The 16,850-nt window shown below is 40.4% G+C and overlaps 1 protein-coding gene across 2 annotated transcripts; it reads left to right on the top strand.

Moving 5' to 3' along the window:
• Nucleotides 1-729: 729 nt before the first annotated feature.
• LOC130931427 (serine protease HTRA2, mitochondrial-like) lies at nt 730-15,070 on the top strand. Of its 2 annotated transcripts, none has more exons than XM_057860220.1 (8): nt 730-1,331; nt 5,656-5,860; nt 7,922-8,116; nt 8,182-8,214; nt 10,953-11,061; nt 12,731-12,800; nt 12,881-12,976; nt 14,576-15,069. In XM_057860220.1, the coding sequence occupies exons 1-8, from the start codon at nt 898-900 to the stop codon at nt 14,739-14,741; spliced, it is 1,308 nt and encodes a 435-aa protein (XP_057716203.1). In that variant the 5' UTR covers nt 730-897; the 3' UTR covers nt 14,742-15,069. The 2 variants fall into 2 exon arrangements, with proteins under 2 accessions (XP_057716203.1, XP_057716204.1); XM_057860221.1 differs by having other exon boundaries at nt 731-1,223; nt 14,576-15,070.
• Nucleotides 15,071-16,850: the final 1,780 nt, after the last annotated feature.

Genomic DNA, 16,850 nt, shown 5'->3' with positions numbered 1-16,850 from the left:
AAAATTGTATAGCTTATAATATATTTTATTTCCTCTTGAATTATTCTTCATCTTATTTTTTTTTTGTATGTTTTACAATGTAAACATGTTCAGAAAGTTAAATTCTGTCTGAACTAGTTGCTTTGTATTATTGTCTGTTATTTTCATGTTTTGTATTGTTCAATTAAAAAAAAAAAAAAAAATTAAAAATAAATTTAAAAAAATTAAAGCAAGTGGTAAGCATGATCTTTCCCAGAGCATTTTTGATTGAAGTAATTTTTCTTTTGAAAATATATTTTTTTTTGTTTGAAGCAACTTATTTTTTGATTGAAAATAAAGACACAAATGTCCTAGCCAAAATGTGGTCCAAACGCAAAATGACATGAGTTCAATCAAAAATGTTTTTTTCAATTAAAAAAAAAAAAAAAAAAACTTGACTTGAATAAAAAAAAAAGAATGAAAGAAAATAGTTTTCCAATATATTTTTTTGAGTTTCAAATTTATTTTTGCATTAAAACACATTTTATTTATTTTTTTTGATTGACGTAACTTTTTCTTCGATTGAAAATATATTTTTTGATTGAAGCAACTTTTTATTTGATTGAAGCAACTTTTTTTTTGATTGAATAATAAAGACACAAATCTACCTCCATACATTCAAGGCTTCATATTAAAAATCTTTCTCCACTTGCTTCGACAAACTAACCAGTTGGTGGCGGTAACGAATACTAAAGCTGTTTCGTCAAGCGACGTTGAAAGAAGAGGAAGAAACACATGCGTCATACTTCCGGGTCAAAGTTATTTTGGTTGGTTGGCGTAGTCGTCTCCTGTAAATTTAAATCCTAATTACAATTTTAGTAACAAATCACTTCGATAAATACTAGCGTGGAGTATTTCCTCCATATAAAGTGATGCAGTATGGCAGCGACTGTTGTCCGTCGGCGTATCCTCGTGGCGTTAAGGACACACATTTGGCGGAGGAAGGAGTTATCAGGCAACCGGCGGGTGTCCTCGCTACTGCCAAACAACCACGGCGGGGCTGGCGATAACGTACAGCCGGACCGGAGGGCTCCAGCTTCGGATACAGGAGGAGAAGGATATTACCGCAGCCGGTCCCGCCTGCTTCTGTCGTTGTCCGTGGGCTTGGGACTCTGCGGTACCGCGCTTCTGGACCGACAAGAGGACTGCGCATCAAGTGACCCCGCATCACGCTGGGTGCTCGAACGCCTCCTCCCGTCAGCTGAGTGCGCGTCCGTCTTTAAACCAGACACTCCTCGGTATAAATACAACTTTATCGCAGATGTCGTAGAAAAGTCAACTCCAGCGGTTGTTTACATCGAAATATTGGGAAGGTGAGCTAGATTAATTGCCACTATACTTTTTACTTGAGTGCATTTGTGAAGAAGCAACGCTATAGTCGTTACATTTTTCCTCTTTATTTTACATATTAAAGTTTATTTTTGCCAGAAATGTCCATTGTGGCTCTATCAGTTTCACAAATGAGAAGTCGCCAAAATAGTTACGTGACTCCATGATACTAATCATCAGTTGCGCTGCAACAATTAATCAATTAACTCGAGTAATTCAACTATATAGCTTCGAATCAAATTTTGCTGCTTCGAGTATTCGTTTAATTAAAGTGGCGTTGTAATTAGGGTTGTTCTGATCATATATTTTTTTGCTCCTGATCAGATCCCGATCGTTTTAGTTTGAGTATCTGCCGATCCCGATATTTCCCGATCCGATTGCTTTTTTTTTTTTTGCTCCTGATTCAATTCCAGTCATTCCCAATAATTTTTCCCGATCATATACATTTTGGCAATGCATTAAGAAAAAAATTAATAAAACTCGGACGAATATATACATTCAACATACAGTACATAAGCACTGTATTTGTTTATTATGACAATAAATCTTCAAGATGGCATTTACATTAACATTCTTTCTGTGAGAGGGATCCACGGATAGAAAGACTTGTAATTCTTAAAGGATAAATGTGACTTTGTATATTGTGACTAAATATTGCCATCTAGTGTATTTGTTGAGCTTTCAGTAAATGATATTGTAGCCATTTAACTGTTCTGCCCAAATGCATGATGGGAAGTGCAACCATGACTGTGCGTAGTGGTACCAATTGATATATCTTCTCTGCGTTGGGAAATAACGTAGGGTGTTAAGAAAAAGATCAACTACTACCTTTCTTCCCCACATTGTTTCCCACGATATTTCTCATCGTAGGGAGAGGGATTGTAAGGCTTTAGCCAATTAAAAAAAGGCTCCAAAAGCTGCCAAAATTCACTCTACTCATTTTACGCTGCCTTTTAGCTTTATATTTAGGTAAAACGGCGCCATTACAGATTGAACGCGACAATGCGTGAGTGGGTCGTGCAGTGCATGCGTTAATTGCGCTAAATATTTTAACGTGATAAAATTTTTTAAAAAATTACCGCCGTTAACGGGATAAATTTGATAACCCTACCTTAAGCCTAAACTAAAGACTCTGGATGAGTGTAACATATTATGTCTGTAACGTTAAATACTATTAGAAAATGATTTAATTTAAAAATATATATATATTTAAAAAAGGCATGTCCGATATTTTTTTGACGATTCCGATACTTTGAAAATGTCGTGATCGGACTCGATCGGGACATCTCTAGTTGTAATGGTTTGTTTTAACAGTGTTTGCATTTAGTTTATTGATTTGGGTGGATACACTGCCCTCCAGTGGCAACAGTAAAAATGACATAACTTATTTAACATGGCTGAATCCAGCTGCTCCCTGTTAAGACCAACATAAGGCAAGTTTTAATTTTTTTAAGGCATTCCTAATCTAATTTATAGGTATAGTTTGCAGGTTTATTTTTTTCTTTGTGGGAAAATGTGTTTGAACTATTTAAGAGAATTGTTTAAAAAATGCATTTTATTTGAATGAACTGAATGAATGAAATGTTTATTGTCATGATCATCGTTATCATTAACAATTACAAAATGTGATATGATTAGCCCGAAGAAAGAAAGAACTGAAGAAAGACAAGGGCAGACGGGAGAAGCATATGCTTATCAATACCCGTCCGCCTACAGCCAAGGACGCACAATCAGACATGGTAGAGTTGCATACATCACATTACATGACCTTTTTTTTGTTTTTGTTTTTTCACATGAATTATCTTCCCAAAAGTTAAGCTCAGAAGGGTGCGTCTGCACACAGCTTGAGCTTACGTGATACACCAGACTCACCGCTGTTCCAGCTATAGTGTCTGGCGACCGTTCAGCGGATAAAATTCCCAGGGCGGAGCAAGCCACAGCAAACAGCGGAGTGGACAAATCAGCGACGGGCGGAAGTGCCGTTTGCTAAAGCGACCAGGAAACTAGCGCGAGGGAATAAACATACAAGGAGAGCAGAGAAGTTTATCCAATATGGCTAGCGCGCCACAGACTGTCGGTTTTAGCGACTTAGTGTGTTTTTGGTTATTTAAAACTGAATTTACCGCGGATCGGAACATATTCTCGGCTCTCTCGTTTGCCATCTGTGTTGTTGTGGAGACTACTTCCAATGCGCAAGAGTAACGTTGCTCGTTAAGAACTCGTCACACAAATAAACGAATCTGATTGCACGGAGATTTCGTTCTGGCTCGAAAGTCTAATAAGGAGATGGGTCCCAGACTCTTACAGTGTTTGAAAAATACAGAGAGAATAAAATATTTTTTAAAACCAAAGCTGCTACCGACCTAAAACCAAAACAGGCACCTACCTTAGACATATATGAGTCTCCATGAGCAGCAGCATAAAAAAATTCAAAGTCGTTCCCTTAAAAAATCCTGATTGTTTTTTATACAAGTATAACACAACTTAAAATGGCAATAAAAAGTCTCAGATTTGACACTAGATACACAAAAATCACCAAATGCAGAGATAATTATGTATATTTTCAGGAACAATAGCAATAGTTAATATATATTTTTTGACCAAAATAGCAACTTTTTATTTTTACTGCAAGTTTTCAACAGCTAATAATTCACTCAATTTAACAGTAACAAAGGCTACTATCAGTAACACAATGCGCCGCCTGGGACTCAAATCCTGAACTGCCAGACGTGTCCCCCCGCTGAAGAAAGTACACGTCCAGGCCCGTCGCTAGCGAGCATTTGGATGATCCAGAAGAGGACTGGGAGAAATATGTTATGGTCAGATGAAACCAAATAGAACTTTTTGGTAGAAACACAGGTTCTCTTGTTTGGAGGAAAAAGAATACTGAATTGCACCATACCCACTGTGAAGCATGGGGGTGGAAACATCATGCTTTGGGGCTTTTTTTCTTCAAAGGGACCAGGACGACTGATCTGTATAAAGGAAAGAATGAATGGGTTCATGTATCAAGAGATTTTGAGTGAAAATCTCCTTCCATCAGCAAGGGCATTGAAGATGAGACATGGCTGGGTCTTTCAGCATGACAATGATCCCAAACACACAGCCAGGGCGACAAAGGAGTGGCTTCATAAGAAGCATTTCAAGGTGCTGGAGTGGCCTAGCCAGTCTCCAGGTCTCAACCCCATAGAAAATCTGCGGAGGGAGTTGAAAGTCCACGTTGCCCAACGACAGCCCCAAAACATCACTGCCCTGGAGGAGATCTGCATGGAAGAATGGGCCAAAATACCAGCAACAGTGTGTGAAAAGCTTGTGAAGACTTCCAGAAAACATTAGGCCTCAGTTATTGCCAGCAAAAGGTACATAACAAAGTATTGAGATGAACTTTTGGTATTGACCAAATACTTAATTTCCCCCATGATTTGCAAATAAATCATTTAAAAATCAAACAATGTGATTTTCTGGTTTTTTTTCCCCCCACATTCTGTCTCTCATGGGTAAGGTTTAACCATGTTGAAAATTACAGGCCTCTCTAATATTTTCAAGTGGGAGAACTTCAACAATTATTGGTTCACTAAATACTTATTTGCCCCACTGTATATAGTTTTATTTTTTTATACAGACAGTGGTTGTGTGATAAGCCTGGTCGCCACATCTATTACTTGCTGTATGGCGAGCGGCTAGCCTAACTTGGTTAACAGATGGGAGTGGGCAGTTGGCTAATTTAGAGAGTTGCACAGAGACAAAGCCTACGTCACGAGACTTTTTTATTACTAACATAATAATGGTCATGACTTACTAAACCTTGATAAGGGCACTTGCTCGGTTAAGAGGGCGAGAGCCAGTGCCTGAGCACGACCTGGTGTCTATGTGTGCACGCCAATGATCTCACGGTATGGCAGTACAACAATTACCGATACACAGGTCAGGAAATCATTCTAGGATATTCTACAAAACAACTAATAAACAGAAAAACAAGATATTTTCATCCTTCTGATGTAAATTTCAACGGTTTTTATCTCAAGAAGACATCCAATCCGGTTGAAGTGGGAGGGTGGCAACATAACATGATGTTGTTTCAACAACAAAAAAATAACACAATGTAAGGAGTTACAATTTTACCCACTACTTGAGTATTCTGTTCACCGAATACTTCTTTACTTGTACTTGAGTCCATTTTTTAGATGACAAGTTTTACCTGAGGAGTGTTTTTTTGAAGTAGAGCTACTCTTGAGTCAAATTTTTGGCTACTCAACCACCTCTGGCTGAAGGCGATAGATGTCCAACTATTTTTTTCTTTTCTGACAGGCACCCCTTTTCCGGGAGGGAAGTGGCTGTGTCAAATGGCTCCGGCTTTATCATCAGCAGCGATGGCCTTATTGTGACCAACGCTCACGTGGTGGCCAACAAGCGAGGCGTCCGCGTCAAGCTCACGAACGGAGAGACGTACAACGCGTCCGTGCAAGATGTCGATCCAGTGGCGGACATCGCTACCATCAAAATATCTGCAAAGGTGAGCCAAAAAAGGTGCAAGTGGTTCAACTTGACGCTGATACGCAGACAGGTAGTAGTGGAGAGTGGGTGGTTGTCACACTTGCTATAAGTCGACCACAGAGAGCATTGTTGCACAATAACAATACAGTGGTACCTCTACATCCGAAGTTAATTCGTTCCAGGACCTTGTTTGTTACTCGAAATGGTCATGTGTAAAGCAAGAATTCCCACAAGGATACATTATAATTCAATTAATTTGTTCCACCGCCCGAAAACCTACACTAAATCCTTAATAAATACTGCTGGTACTATTGCAAATAACAATTAGAGCCAAAAAATAAATTACGAATAAAAATTGTAATAATAATATAATAATAGTAACAATAATAATACCTGTAATCAAGCCCGTCGGAAGGGGGGGGGCAACCGGGTATGTTGTCCCGGGCCTTGGGACCATAGGGGCCCTTGAATGACCCTTAATTTATTTTACTTTCCATTCACATATTTCTTTTTTATTTTAATCATTGTCTGATTAAATATTATGTACTGCTCGATATATACTTGAAAACTTTAACATATTAAATATTTCAAATACATCTTTTTCTTTTTTTTGCACAACGCCACCCCCCTCTGTCTTAGCAGAGAATGGTTTGACCCTGCTCTGGCGCACTCAAGGCTACACTACGTACATGCCCTGAAGCGGGAAATTAAAATCTTTCTTTGTTATAAACTCTAAACATGGCGAGTCGTCATAAATCGGGTGCTCAGAAAAGAAAAAATAAAAAGAGATCAAAATCATAGAGGTGAACATGAAAAAAATGATGACGTTTTTAAAAGGGGGACAAGAAGCCAAAGAATTAGGGATAGAGTTGGCTGTGGACGGTGATGTCGGTAAGTGAACAACAACCGCTAACACTGAACGTTTACATTCTTGATCACCGTAACCAAAGCCCGATTCGAGTCTGTCACTGGCCGCTTGTAGCCTATTGAGCTGCGGTATGACAAGACATGGTGCTCGCGTTGAGCTGAGGAGAGAGATGATGATGGGAGATCAGGGATACATGTTAAACTGTACTGCTTTTTTGCTTAGCAGGCAGGCATAGCACTCTCACTTGTATTGTATTGTACCCTACATGGGACAGTAGATGGAAATTGTTTGTTTATATTTTGTCGCATCACATTACGGTCCGGTAAATTTAACTGTACATCTCAAATAATTTGAAAATTTACACTGTCTTTGCTTGCAAAGCGTTAAAAGTACTGCGTATGTTGTCGTGACAAGTGGCAGGGGTGGGGTGTGGTGTGGTGGGGTGGAGGGGCCCTATATGGTCTCTTATCCCCGGGCCCTTTAATATTGTAATAAATCGGGTTCTAAGATGTATTTTTGCGTGGTGTACCTGAACTTACCACGTGGCTGACGTGTCAGAGTGAGGGAGAACTTTTTACTTCACTTGTTCAGCTGCGACGGACAGTAGGCATGTTGTGTTGCACAAGTTCTGAAATAAATGATGAAAAACCCTGCGATGCTGGCGATATATCGGCCGACCTCTTATTTTGAGTCACTTCCTATTCATTTGGGGAGGTTCTTGAGTCCCTTCCTTTTCAGTAACCTAAAATCAACAGGAAGTGACCCATAAATGCCTCAAAAAAAGAGAAGGAAGTGACCAAAAATCAACAGCAAATGCCCCAAAATGAACTCATTGCCCGCCATTGGCTGCCAATGACGGCCATAGACATCCGATCCATTTGAAGAGGTAGGGATGGCAGTTCATGAAATGAACTTTCATTCGCAGGGAGAGATGGCAGTGAATGAAATGAACTGTCATTCGCTGCCATCCCTCCCACTTCCAATGCATTGGAGGTGTACAAATGAACTCATTCCAATTCACAGCAAAAGTATTAAATGAGCTTGTTTTTCTGTTTATTTGTTGTTTTGCAGAATATTTTAGAATGATTTCCTGATAATTGTTCTCCATATTGTGAGACCATCGTTATCATGAGCCTTGGATCGCAAATTGTGATGGAATCTCTGGGTAGATATTCCATCCCCTATTTCTGAAGTGAATATCTTCTTCCGCAGAACGCTCTGCCAACACTACCGCTAGGCCGTTCGTCGGACGTACGTCAAGGAGAGTTTGTGGTGGCTATGGGAAGCCCCTTTTCATTACGGAACACCATCACGTCGGGGATCGTCAGTTCGGTGCAGAGGGGCAGTAAGGAGCTCGGCCTGTCCAACCACAACATGGATTACATTCAGACTGACGCAGCAATCGACGTGAGCGACCACGTCTTCGCTATACTGGCGTCGTGCGACTGATCACATTTGTTTGTTTTTTGCAGTTTGGCAATTCGGGAGGTCCACTGATCAACCTGGTGAGTCGGTCGGCGCCGCTATCCGTTTTATGTTAAACCGTTTTTTTTTTTTTTTTTTTTAAACCAGAGATTGGCAGTAACGTGTTACATGTACATTGTTATATTTACACGAGTAACGTTTTGAGAAAAATGTACTTCTAAGAGTAGTTTTACTTAACCATACTTTTTACTTTGACTTGAGTAGATTTGTGAAGGAAAAAACACTACTCTTACTCCGGTACTTTTGGCTACACAAGAATCGTTACATTTTTCCTCTTTATTCTACATATTCGATTTATTTATTTTTTGCCAGTGATGCCAAGAGTAGCGCTACCAATTTCCTGAATAAGATGTCACAATAATAATCACATGACTGCATTCAACCAATCAGACACAAGCTTGCCATTCTATGGTCACGCAATCCTGTTCAATCACGCGTCTTTAAAGAGCATACGACACCAGAAAAAAAGTCTTAAATGGCATTATTATGTGAATTAGAATCATATTTTGAGACGATTCGACCATATACAACAATTTAGCAAAGCGCAGATGACGAGAAATTAGTCTTTTAATCTGCCGGTTAGCCACGCCTACAATTATAGGGCTTTAGCGTCTCCAACAGGTGGATGACGTCAGCGGTAGACTAGGCTCATCGGTTTTACTATTCAGCCCATTGAGGGGGAATTGTTCAGAACGAGGAAAACGAGACGAAGAGAGCTGCAAAATGTCATTGTTTCTGTCTCTTTACTTCAATATTTTTACAGGATATTCTTTTTATCCAAGTATTTTTCCCCAATAGCTATATAAATGGCTTGAGAAGGACCAGTCAGCCCGTCGAGGGGGAACTATTCACAATGAGGAAAACGCGACGAAGAGAGCGGCAAAATGTCATTGTTTCTGTCTCTTTACTTCAATATTTTTACAGGATATTCTTTTTACCCAAGTACTTTCCCCAATTGCTAAATAAATGGCATGGTCATGACAAATAACTTGTGCTAAATGGAATATAAAATAATAAAAATCCATTTATTCAAGACGACATGGCAGAATTACTCCATAATGGTCAAAACAGTCGACTTTACTGTCACACCTGCCGAACGATATTTTATGACACCTAAATCGGACATATGTCATTTCCCTTCCCCGGCTTCGGAGAATGTAAACAGACCAGAAGGAGTGACAGCTAACCGACATGCTAACCCGAACCGAGGGATGTTTCAAAGTCTTCGAAGTGGAAAATCACACATAACTAGCCTGGATTATTTGACATGACGACCCGGTTGTCGAGTTTCTTTGCGGATCGGCAAACCGCCCGGCGGAGAGCAATTTACAGTTCGTTCCCTGGAGGAGGGTGGCTGGAATTGTTGTGTAGCTAACGTGCTAACAGCTAACTGCTAATGAGCGTGAGGATAGCTTTTTACATGCCTATCAATGATCAAACGTAAGTAGTCCTTTATTTAAAGGAATTTTATAGTGTTTACTTTGTAATCACTGTATTCGTATTTGACATAATACAAAACAAGATGTTTACTCACTTCCTTGTAAGTCCAATGGTCCCACAGTAAATATCCACGGTGAATGGGAACCTTTTGAAACTCCAAAAAGGCGCATACGCCTCTCCCGCATACAGAATGATTTTTCTGCAGCCGTTTGGCTGGTGTGATGCAAAAAATAAAAGTATTAATCCGCAAAATCAGCTGAATCCTTCGTCCTCATACACAACAGTACACTGTAGCGTGAAGAGGACGTCTTCTACCGTACACGTCACAGCGCCCTCCTCCTCAATGCGAGACCGAAGCCGGAAGTCACTCATTTTCCTGGCGCGGGATTCAAAAAACTAAATAAATATAGCGATCGCTTCCACACACATCCAAGCGGTCCATATCATTCAGGAGCATAAAATACCGCGTGTATTATGAAATAAACATGCTTTTTCGTGTCACAAGCACTTTAAAGCACCATAACAAATGAAGTATTTGACATAGAGCCCTGCCCTCAACATGAATTGAAATCGCGGATTTAAAAGTCTCTCTCAGTTTTTATTTGGCACCGACTGACCACAGAAAACAGGAGATGTGATCCTTTTCATTTCATAATAGTAACTATGAAGGAACTACAGTGATCCCTTGTTTTTGCGGGTAATGGGGACCAGAACCCGCCGTGATAAGTGAAAAACCGCGAAGCACTTCAAATGTAATAATTATGATAAGTTTGAAACATGTTACTGTTCCACCGAATTATTTTTAAGCAAGACTAAAGTACTGTACTGTAGTAGAAAAATGCTTGGCTTTAATAAATGCTTCTGTTACTTCCCTTGGCTGTGACTCTTGGAGTGACGTGTTGAAATTACAAACTGCTCAGGATCACTCAGAAAAGGGGCCTATGGTTCATTTTACAAGCATAACATTACGGATTGTCTCAGTTGTTGTTAAATCCTGTCTTGTCATCTTCATTTATATTAGGTTTGATGCTCTTCAAATAAATACTTGAATTTGAACCCCCCCAAAAAATTGGCAAACCCAGAAAAAAAAAATCACACCAAAAAATGATAATTAATTTGATATTTTGGTTTTATTCATTATAGGGCACATACTCATTGGCAGATGTCCAATCCACATTGACTGGTCAAGGCAAATGAACATCCCCGCAATTAAAAAAAAAAAAAAAAATTAAAAGGTCTCAGTCAAATGATTTTGTTTCCACTTTAATCCATGTGATGGTCACCTGAACTTATCAAGATAATGCGCATATTTCCTCAGGATGGTGAGGTCATCGGGATCAACACTATGAAGGTCACTCCGGGCATCTCCTTCGCCATCCCGTCCGATCGCCTGAGGCTTTTTCTTGATCAAGCCACCAAGAAAAAAAGTGATTTTCTTTCCTCCTGCTTCCAGTACAGATACAGTGCTGCCAAAAGTATTGGCAGCCCTGCAGTTCTGTCAGATAAAGCTTAATTTCTCCCAGAAAACGATTGCAATTACAAATGCTTTGGTAGTAATATCTTCATTTATTTTGTTTGCAATGAAATAACAAAAAAGAATGGGGGAAAAAAAATTATTATCATTTTACACAAAACTACAAAAATGGGCCGGACATAAGTATTGGCACCCTTTGAAAAATCCTGGGATGCTTCTCTAAGTTGTGTAATTAACAGCACCTGTTACTTACCCGTGGCACATAACAGTTGGTGGCAATAACTAAATCACACTTGCAGCCAGATAAAATGGATTAAAGTTGACTCAACCTCTGTCCCGTGTCCTTGTGTCTACCACATTGAGCATGGAGAAAAGAGAGAAGACCAAAGAACTGTCTGAGGACTTGAGAAGCAAAATTGTGAGGAAGCATGAGCAGTCTCAAGTCCATCTCCAAAGACCCGAATGTTCCTGTGTCTACCGTGGGCAGTGTCATCAATAAGTGTAAAGCCCATGGCACTGTGGCTAACCTCCCTAGATGTGGACGGAAAAGAAAAATTGATGAGAGATTTCAACGAAAAATTGTGCGGACGGTGGATAAAGAACCTCGACTAACATCCAAACAAGTTCAAGCTGTCCTGCAGTCCGAAGGTACAACAATGTCAACCCGTACTATCCGTCAGCATCTGAATGAAAAGGGACTCTACGGTAGGATACCAAGGAAGACCCCACTTCTGACCCAGAGACATCAAAAAGCCAGGCTGAAGTTTGCCAAAACTTACCTGAGAAAGTCAAAAACGTTTTGGAAGAATGGTCTTTGGTCAGATGAGACAAAAATAGAGCGTTTTGGGAAAAGGCATCAACATAGAGTTTACAGGGAAAAAATGAGGCCTTCAAAGAAAAGAACACGGCCCGCACAGTCAAACTTGGCGGAGGTTCCTTGATGTTTTGGGATTGCTTTGATGCCTCTGGCACTGGACTGCTTGACCGTGCGCATGGCATTATAAAGTCCGAAGACTACCAACAAATTTTGCAGCATAATGTAGGGCCCAGTGTGAGAAAGCTGACTCTCCCTCAGAGGTCATGGGTCTTCCAGCTGGACAATGACCCAAAACACACTTCAAAAGCACTAGAAAATGGTTTGAGAGAAAGCAGTGGAGACTTGGCCAGCAATGAGTCCAGACCTGAATCCCATAGAACATCTTTGCAGAGATCTGAAAATGGCCGTTTGGAGAAGGCACCCTTCAAATCTCAGACACCTGGAGCAGTTGGCCAAAGAAGAATGGTCTAAAATTCCAGCAGAGCATTGTGAGAAACCTATTGATGGATACCGGAAGCAGTTGTTCGCAGTTATTCTGTCTAAAGGTTGTGCTTCCAAGTATTAGGTTAAGGGTGCCAATACTTTTGTCCGGCCCAGTTTTGGAATTTTTTGTAAAATTATGATTTAAAAACGTTTTTTCATTCTCTTTTGTGTTTTTTAATTACAAGCAAAATGAAGGAAGATATTACTACCAAAGCATTTGTAATTGCAATCATTTTCTAGGAGAAATTGAGCATTATCTGACAGAATTGCAGGGGTGCCAATCCTTATGGCCAGCACTGTATTCTGTTTCATTTTTTCAAAGGTTCCTGGTTCGGCGAGTCTGAGACAAAGCGGCGGTACATCGGTGTCATCATGCTAACGCTGACGCCAAGGTCAGCTTTTAATTGCAAAGTCCAATCCAATAAAAATGTCATCCTAAAATTCTTTTTTGTTGTTTATCCTGACACATTAGCATCATCGCCCAGCTAAAGCTGAGAGATCCAGCTTTCCCAGAAGTGACACATGGTATTCTGATCACCAAAGTAATCGTGGGCTCCCCGGCACAAAGGTAAAATGAAAAAAAAAAAAAGATGCTAACAAAGTCAAAGTCGGCCTTTTTTGGGGGGAAAACGCCAAATACAATAAATGACCAATAACTCCCTGATCCAAGGTTGAGTCTTTTTCCATATTTTGCATGTGTGAGAGATATCCCAGCCTAAACACGACTGCATTGAAAGTTTACCCAGGAAACACCCTTCTTTTTTTTTTTTTTTTTTTTCTTTTTTCTTTTTTTTTTTACAAGACAGGCTCCTCCTCCAACGGAAAAAAATCAGTTGACAGATATTCAACATATCTGCAACAAACTTCCCATGCTTGATGAGAGTCGTACCCTGAAGGGTCCTGTAAGGGTCATTTGCATCAACCCTGCAGCGCCAACTAGTGGCAACACTCATTTTACTTATACAGTACATGTCCAGCTCCTTTCAGGATGGCCAGTGTAGTTACAAAACATTGTAATACTACATTTTAAAGCCCATGTCCACATATCTCTTGTCTATTGCCATGACGGCCCTTTGTTCGCCATTAAAAGGAAGTCGATTTTTTTTTTCTGGGGCTTAGGCAGCTTATAAAGCAGGGTTGGGCAAACTATTCCAAAAAGGGCCGCAGTGTGTCCGGGTTTTTGTTGCATCCCTTCAAGAGGGCACCTTTTCACCAATCAGGTGTCTTACAAGTGCAATTAGTTGATTGGAGTCAGGTGACCAGGACCCACTGTGGCCCTTGAGGACCGTTTTGCCCACCCCTGTTTTAGAGCCACGAAATTTGGCGTACGTGGAATTGGCCCAATTACAAGATTAATTTTGGTTTTAAATAAGAGCGTGGTTGCATAGCTCAGTAGTGCCTCCTTTTTTTGTAGGACCGTATTCAATAGGGGTTTTTTCACCTAGGTGTGTGGGAATGCATTTGTCATCTCAGGATATACAAAAACATCTCTGTCAGCTATGCCCACAACACAAAAGAGGTTCCACACAAAATATGAGGTGAGTTTCGAGCACATGTTAGTTTCTCATGAGAAGATGAGAGGGAGACGATCTGCCACCACTCTGAGCTGTGTGCCGTCCAAGTTGCGCCATACTGCAAGGGCCTGTTCAATCCTGCTTGCAAGCCTAGTTTTTTTCTCTTGTTTCCATTGTACAGTTCTTATTGTGAATAATAATTTGTTTACAAGTTAAATTAAAATGGTGAAATTTTTTTTAAGGGGTGGGTCGTGGGTCAGGTCGTTTCCTTTTTAGTGAAGCAAGCAAAAATGTTGCAATAGACAGCTCGACCTTGTCCAACTCATTGAAATCAAGCTTTTAAATAAGCTTAATAAGTCACATTGACTTACCTGTTCATGTTCGTAGCATATGTTCGTTTATTCAATTGTACACCATTTCGTTGTCTCGCCAGTTGTACGGTGTGTCTGTGGTTTAAAAGTAAGACTAAAGTAAACATCCGTGCAACAAGAACTGTGTCCATTTGTGACCAAGCCGGCCTACAAAGACTAATAAGTATTTTCGTCCAAAAGACTAACAGTGCTACCAAAAACAACACTCCTGTAATGCAATAAGTACAACACTCTAAAAAACATGTCAGCAAAATGTTGACTCATTACTCTACTCTGTGTCAGAGCCGGCCTCCTGCCAGGAGACGTCGTGCTGGAGATCAACAGAGGGACGGTGAACACCGCGGAGGAGATCTACACGGCTGTGCGGAATAGTGACAAGATCACAGTGGTGGTGCAACGCGGAGAAGAGCAGCTGAAACTGCAAATGACTCCTGAGTACACAGAGTGACCACGTTGCCTGACTTTTTGACCTTCCAAGCAACTGAATTAAGAACAAACCGTGAACGCTGTTAGTCACTGTGGCTGCCTGGAATTAAAGGAGGCATGTTATGGGAAGTTCACTTTTTATTTACTATTAGATTTGTGACTGGAATGGACTGCTTATCAAGGTAGAAATTACACCATATGTCTTTTGTGAGCTGACCTGTGATAATGTGAGGGGAAAATGCATGGTATGTCTCTTCAATTTTCGAACAAAATAAACTTTTCTAGTGTCACTATATGACTTTATGAAGCTTCGTTCTGATCTCTTTGCCTCATTTGTCCAGAGGTTTACTTACCGTTCGAGCCAATATTGAAACAACCATACATGCCTAGCAACTAGGCTGAACGATATTGGAAAAAACTGACATTTCCACTTTTGGGGTTTCGCCATATACAGTTGGGCAAATAAGTATTTAATCAACCATTAACTGTGCAAGTTCTCCCGCTTGAAAATATTAGCGAGGCCTGTAATTGTCAACATGGGTAAACCTCAACCATGAGAGGCAGAATGTGGAGAAAAAAAAAAACAGAAAATCACATTGTTTGATTTTTAAAGAATTTATTTGCAAATCATGGTGGAAAATAAGTATTTGGTCAATACCAAAAGTTCATCTCAATACTTTGTTATGTACCCTTTGTTGGCAATAACTGAGGCCAATCGTTTTCTGTTAACTCTTCACAAGCTTTTCACACACTGTTGCTGGTATTTTGGTCAATTCCTCCATGCAGATCTCCTCTAGAGCAGTGATGTTTTGCGGCTGTCGTTGGGGAACACGGACTTTGAACTCCCTCCACAGATTTTCTATGGGGTTGAGATCTGGAGGCTGGCTAGGCCACTCCAGGACCTTGAAATGCTTCTTACGAAGCCACTCCTTTGTTGCCCTGGCTGTGTGTTTGGGATCATTGTCATGCTGAAAGACCCAGCCACGTCTCATCTTCAATGTCCTTGCTGATGGAAGGAGATTTTCACTCAAAATCTCTCGATACATGGCCACATTCATTCTTTCCTTTACACAGATCAGTCGTCCTGGTCCCTTTGCAGAAAAACAGCCCCAAAGCATGATGTTTCCACCCCCATGCTATACAGTGGGTATGGTGTTCTTCGGATGCAATTCAGTATTCTTTCTCCTCCAAACACGAGAACGTGTGTTTCTACCAAAAAGTTTTTGTTTCATCTGACCATAACACATTCTTCTCCCAGTCCTCTTCTGGATCATCCAAATGCTCTCTAGCGAAACGCAGACGGGCCTGGACTTTCTTCAGCAGGGGGACACATCTGGCAGTGCAGGATTTGAGTCCCTGGCGGCACATGGTGTTACTGATAGTAGCCTTTGTTACTGTGGTCCCAGTCATTCACTAGGTCCCCCCCGTGTGGTTCTGAGATTTTTGCTCACCGTTCTTGTTATCATTTTGAAGCCACGGGGTGAGATCTTGCATGGTGCCCCAGATCAAGGGAGATTATCAGTGGCCTTGTATGTCTTCCATTTTCTAATAATTGCTCCCACAGTTGATTTCTTTACACCAAGCGTTTTACCTATTGCAGATTCAGTCTTTCCAGACTGGTGCAGGTCTACAATTTTGTCTCGGGTGTCCTTCGACAGCTCTTTGGTCTTGGCCATAGTGGAATTTGGAGTGTGACTGACTGACTTTGTGGACAGGTGTCTTTTATACCGATAATGAGTTAAAACAGGTGCCATTAATACAGGTAACGAGTGGAGCCTCGTTAGAAGACATAAGACCTCTTTAACAGCCAGAAATCTTGCTTGTTTGTAGGTGACCAAATACTTATTTTCCACTCTAAATTGGAAATAAATTCTTTAAAAATCAAACAATGTGATTTTCAGTTTTTTTTCCACTTTCTGTCTCTCATGGTTGAGGTTTACCCATGTTAACAATTACAGGTCTCTCTAATCTTTTTAAGTAGGAGAACTTGCACAATTGGTGGTTGACTAAATACTTATTTGCCCCACTGTAAATGGCAGAAAACACAGACAAGGCTGAAAAAACAGTTTCTGCTCTTGCACCCTTCATTAGAATAAACTGCTGTATTTTAAGCCAAAAGAACTGTTGTGTT

Source organism: Corythoichthys intestinalis, chromosome 15, assembly GCF_030265065.1.
Source record: "Corythoichthys intestinalis isolate RoL2023-P3 chromosome 15, ASM3026506v1, whole genome shotgun sequence".
Classification (NCBI taxonomy): domain Eukaryota; kingdom Metazoa; phylum Chordata; class Actinopteri; order Syngnathiformes; family Syngnathidae; genus Corythoichthys; species Corythoichthys intestinalis.
This window is presented reverse-complemented; position numbering and strand designations above follow the sequence as displayed.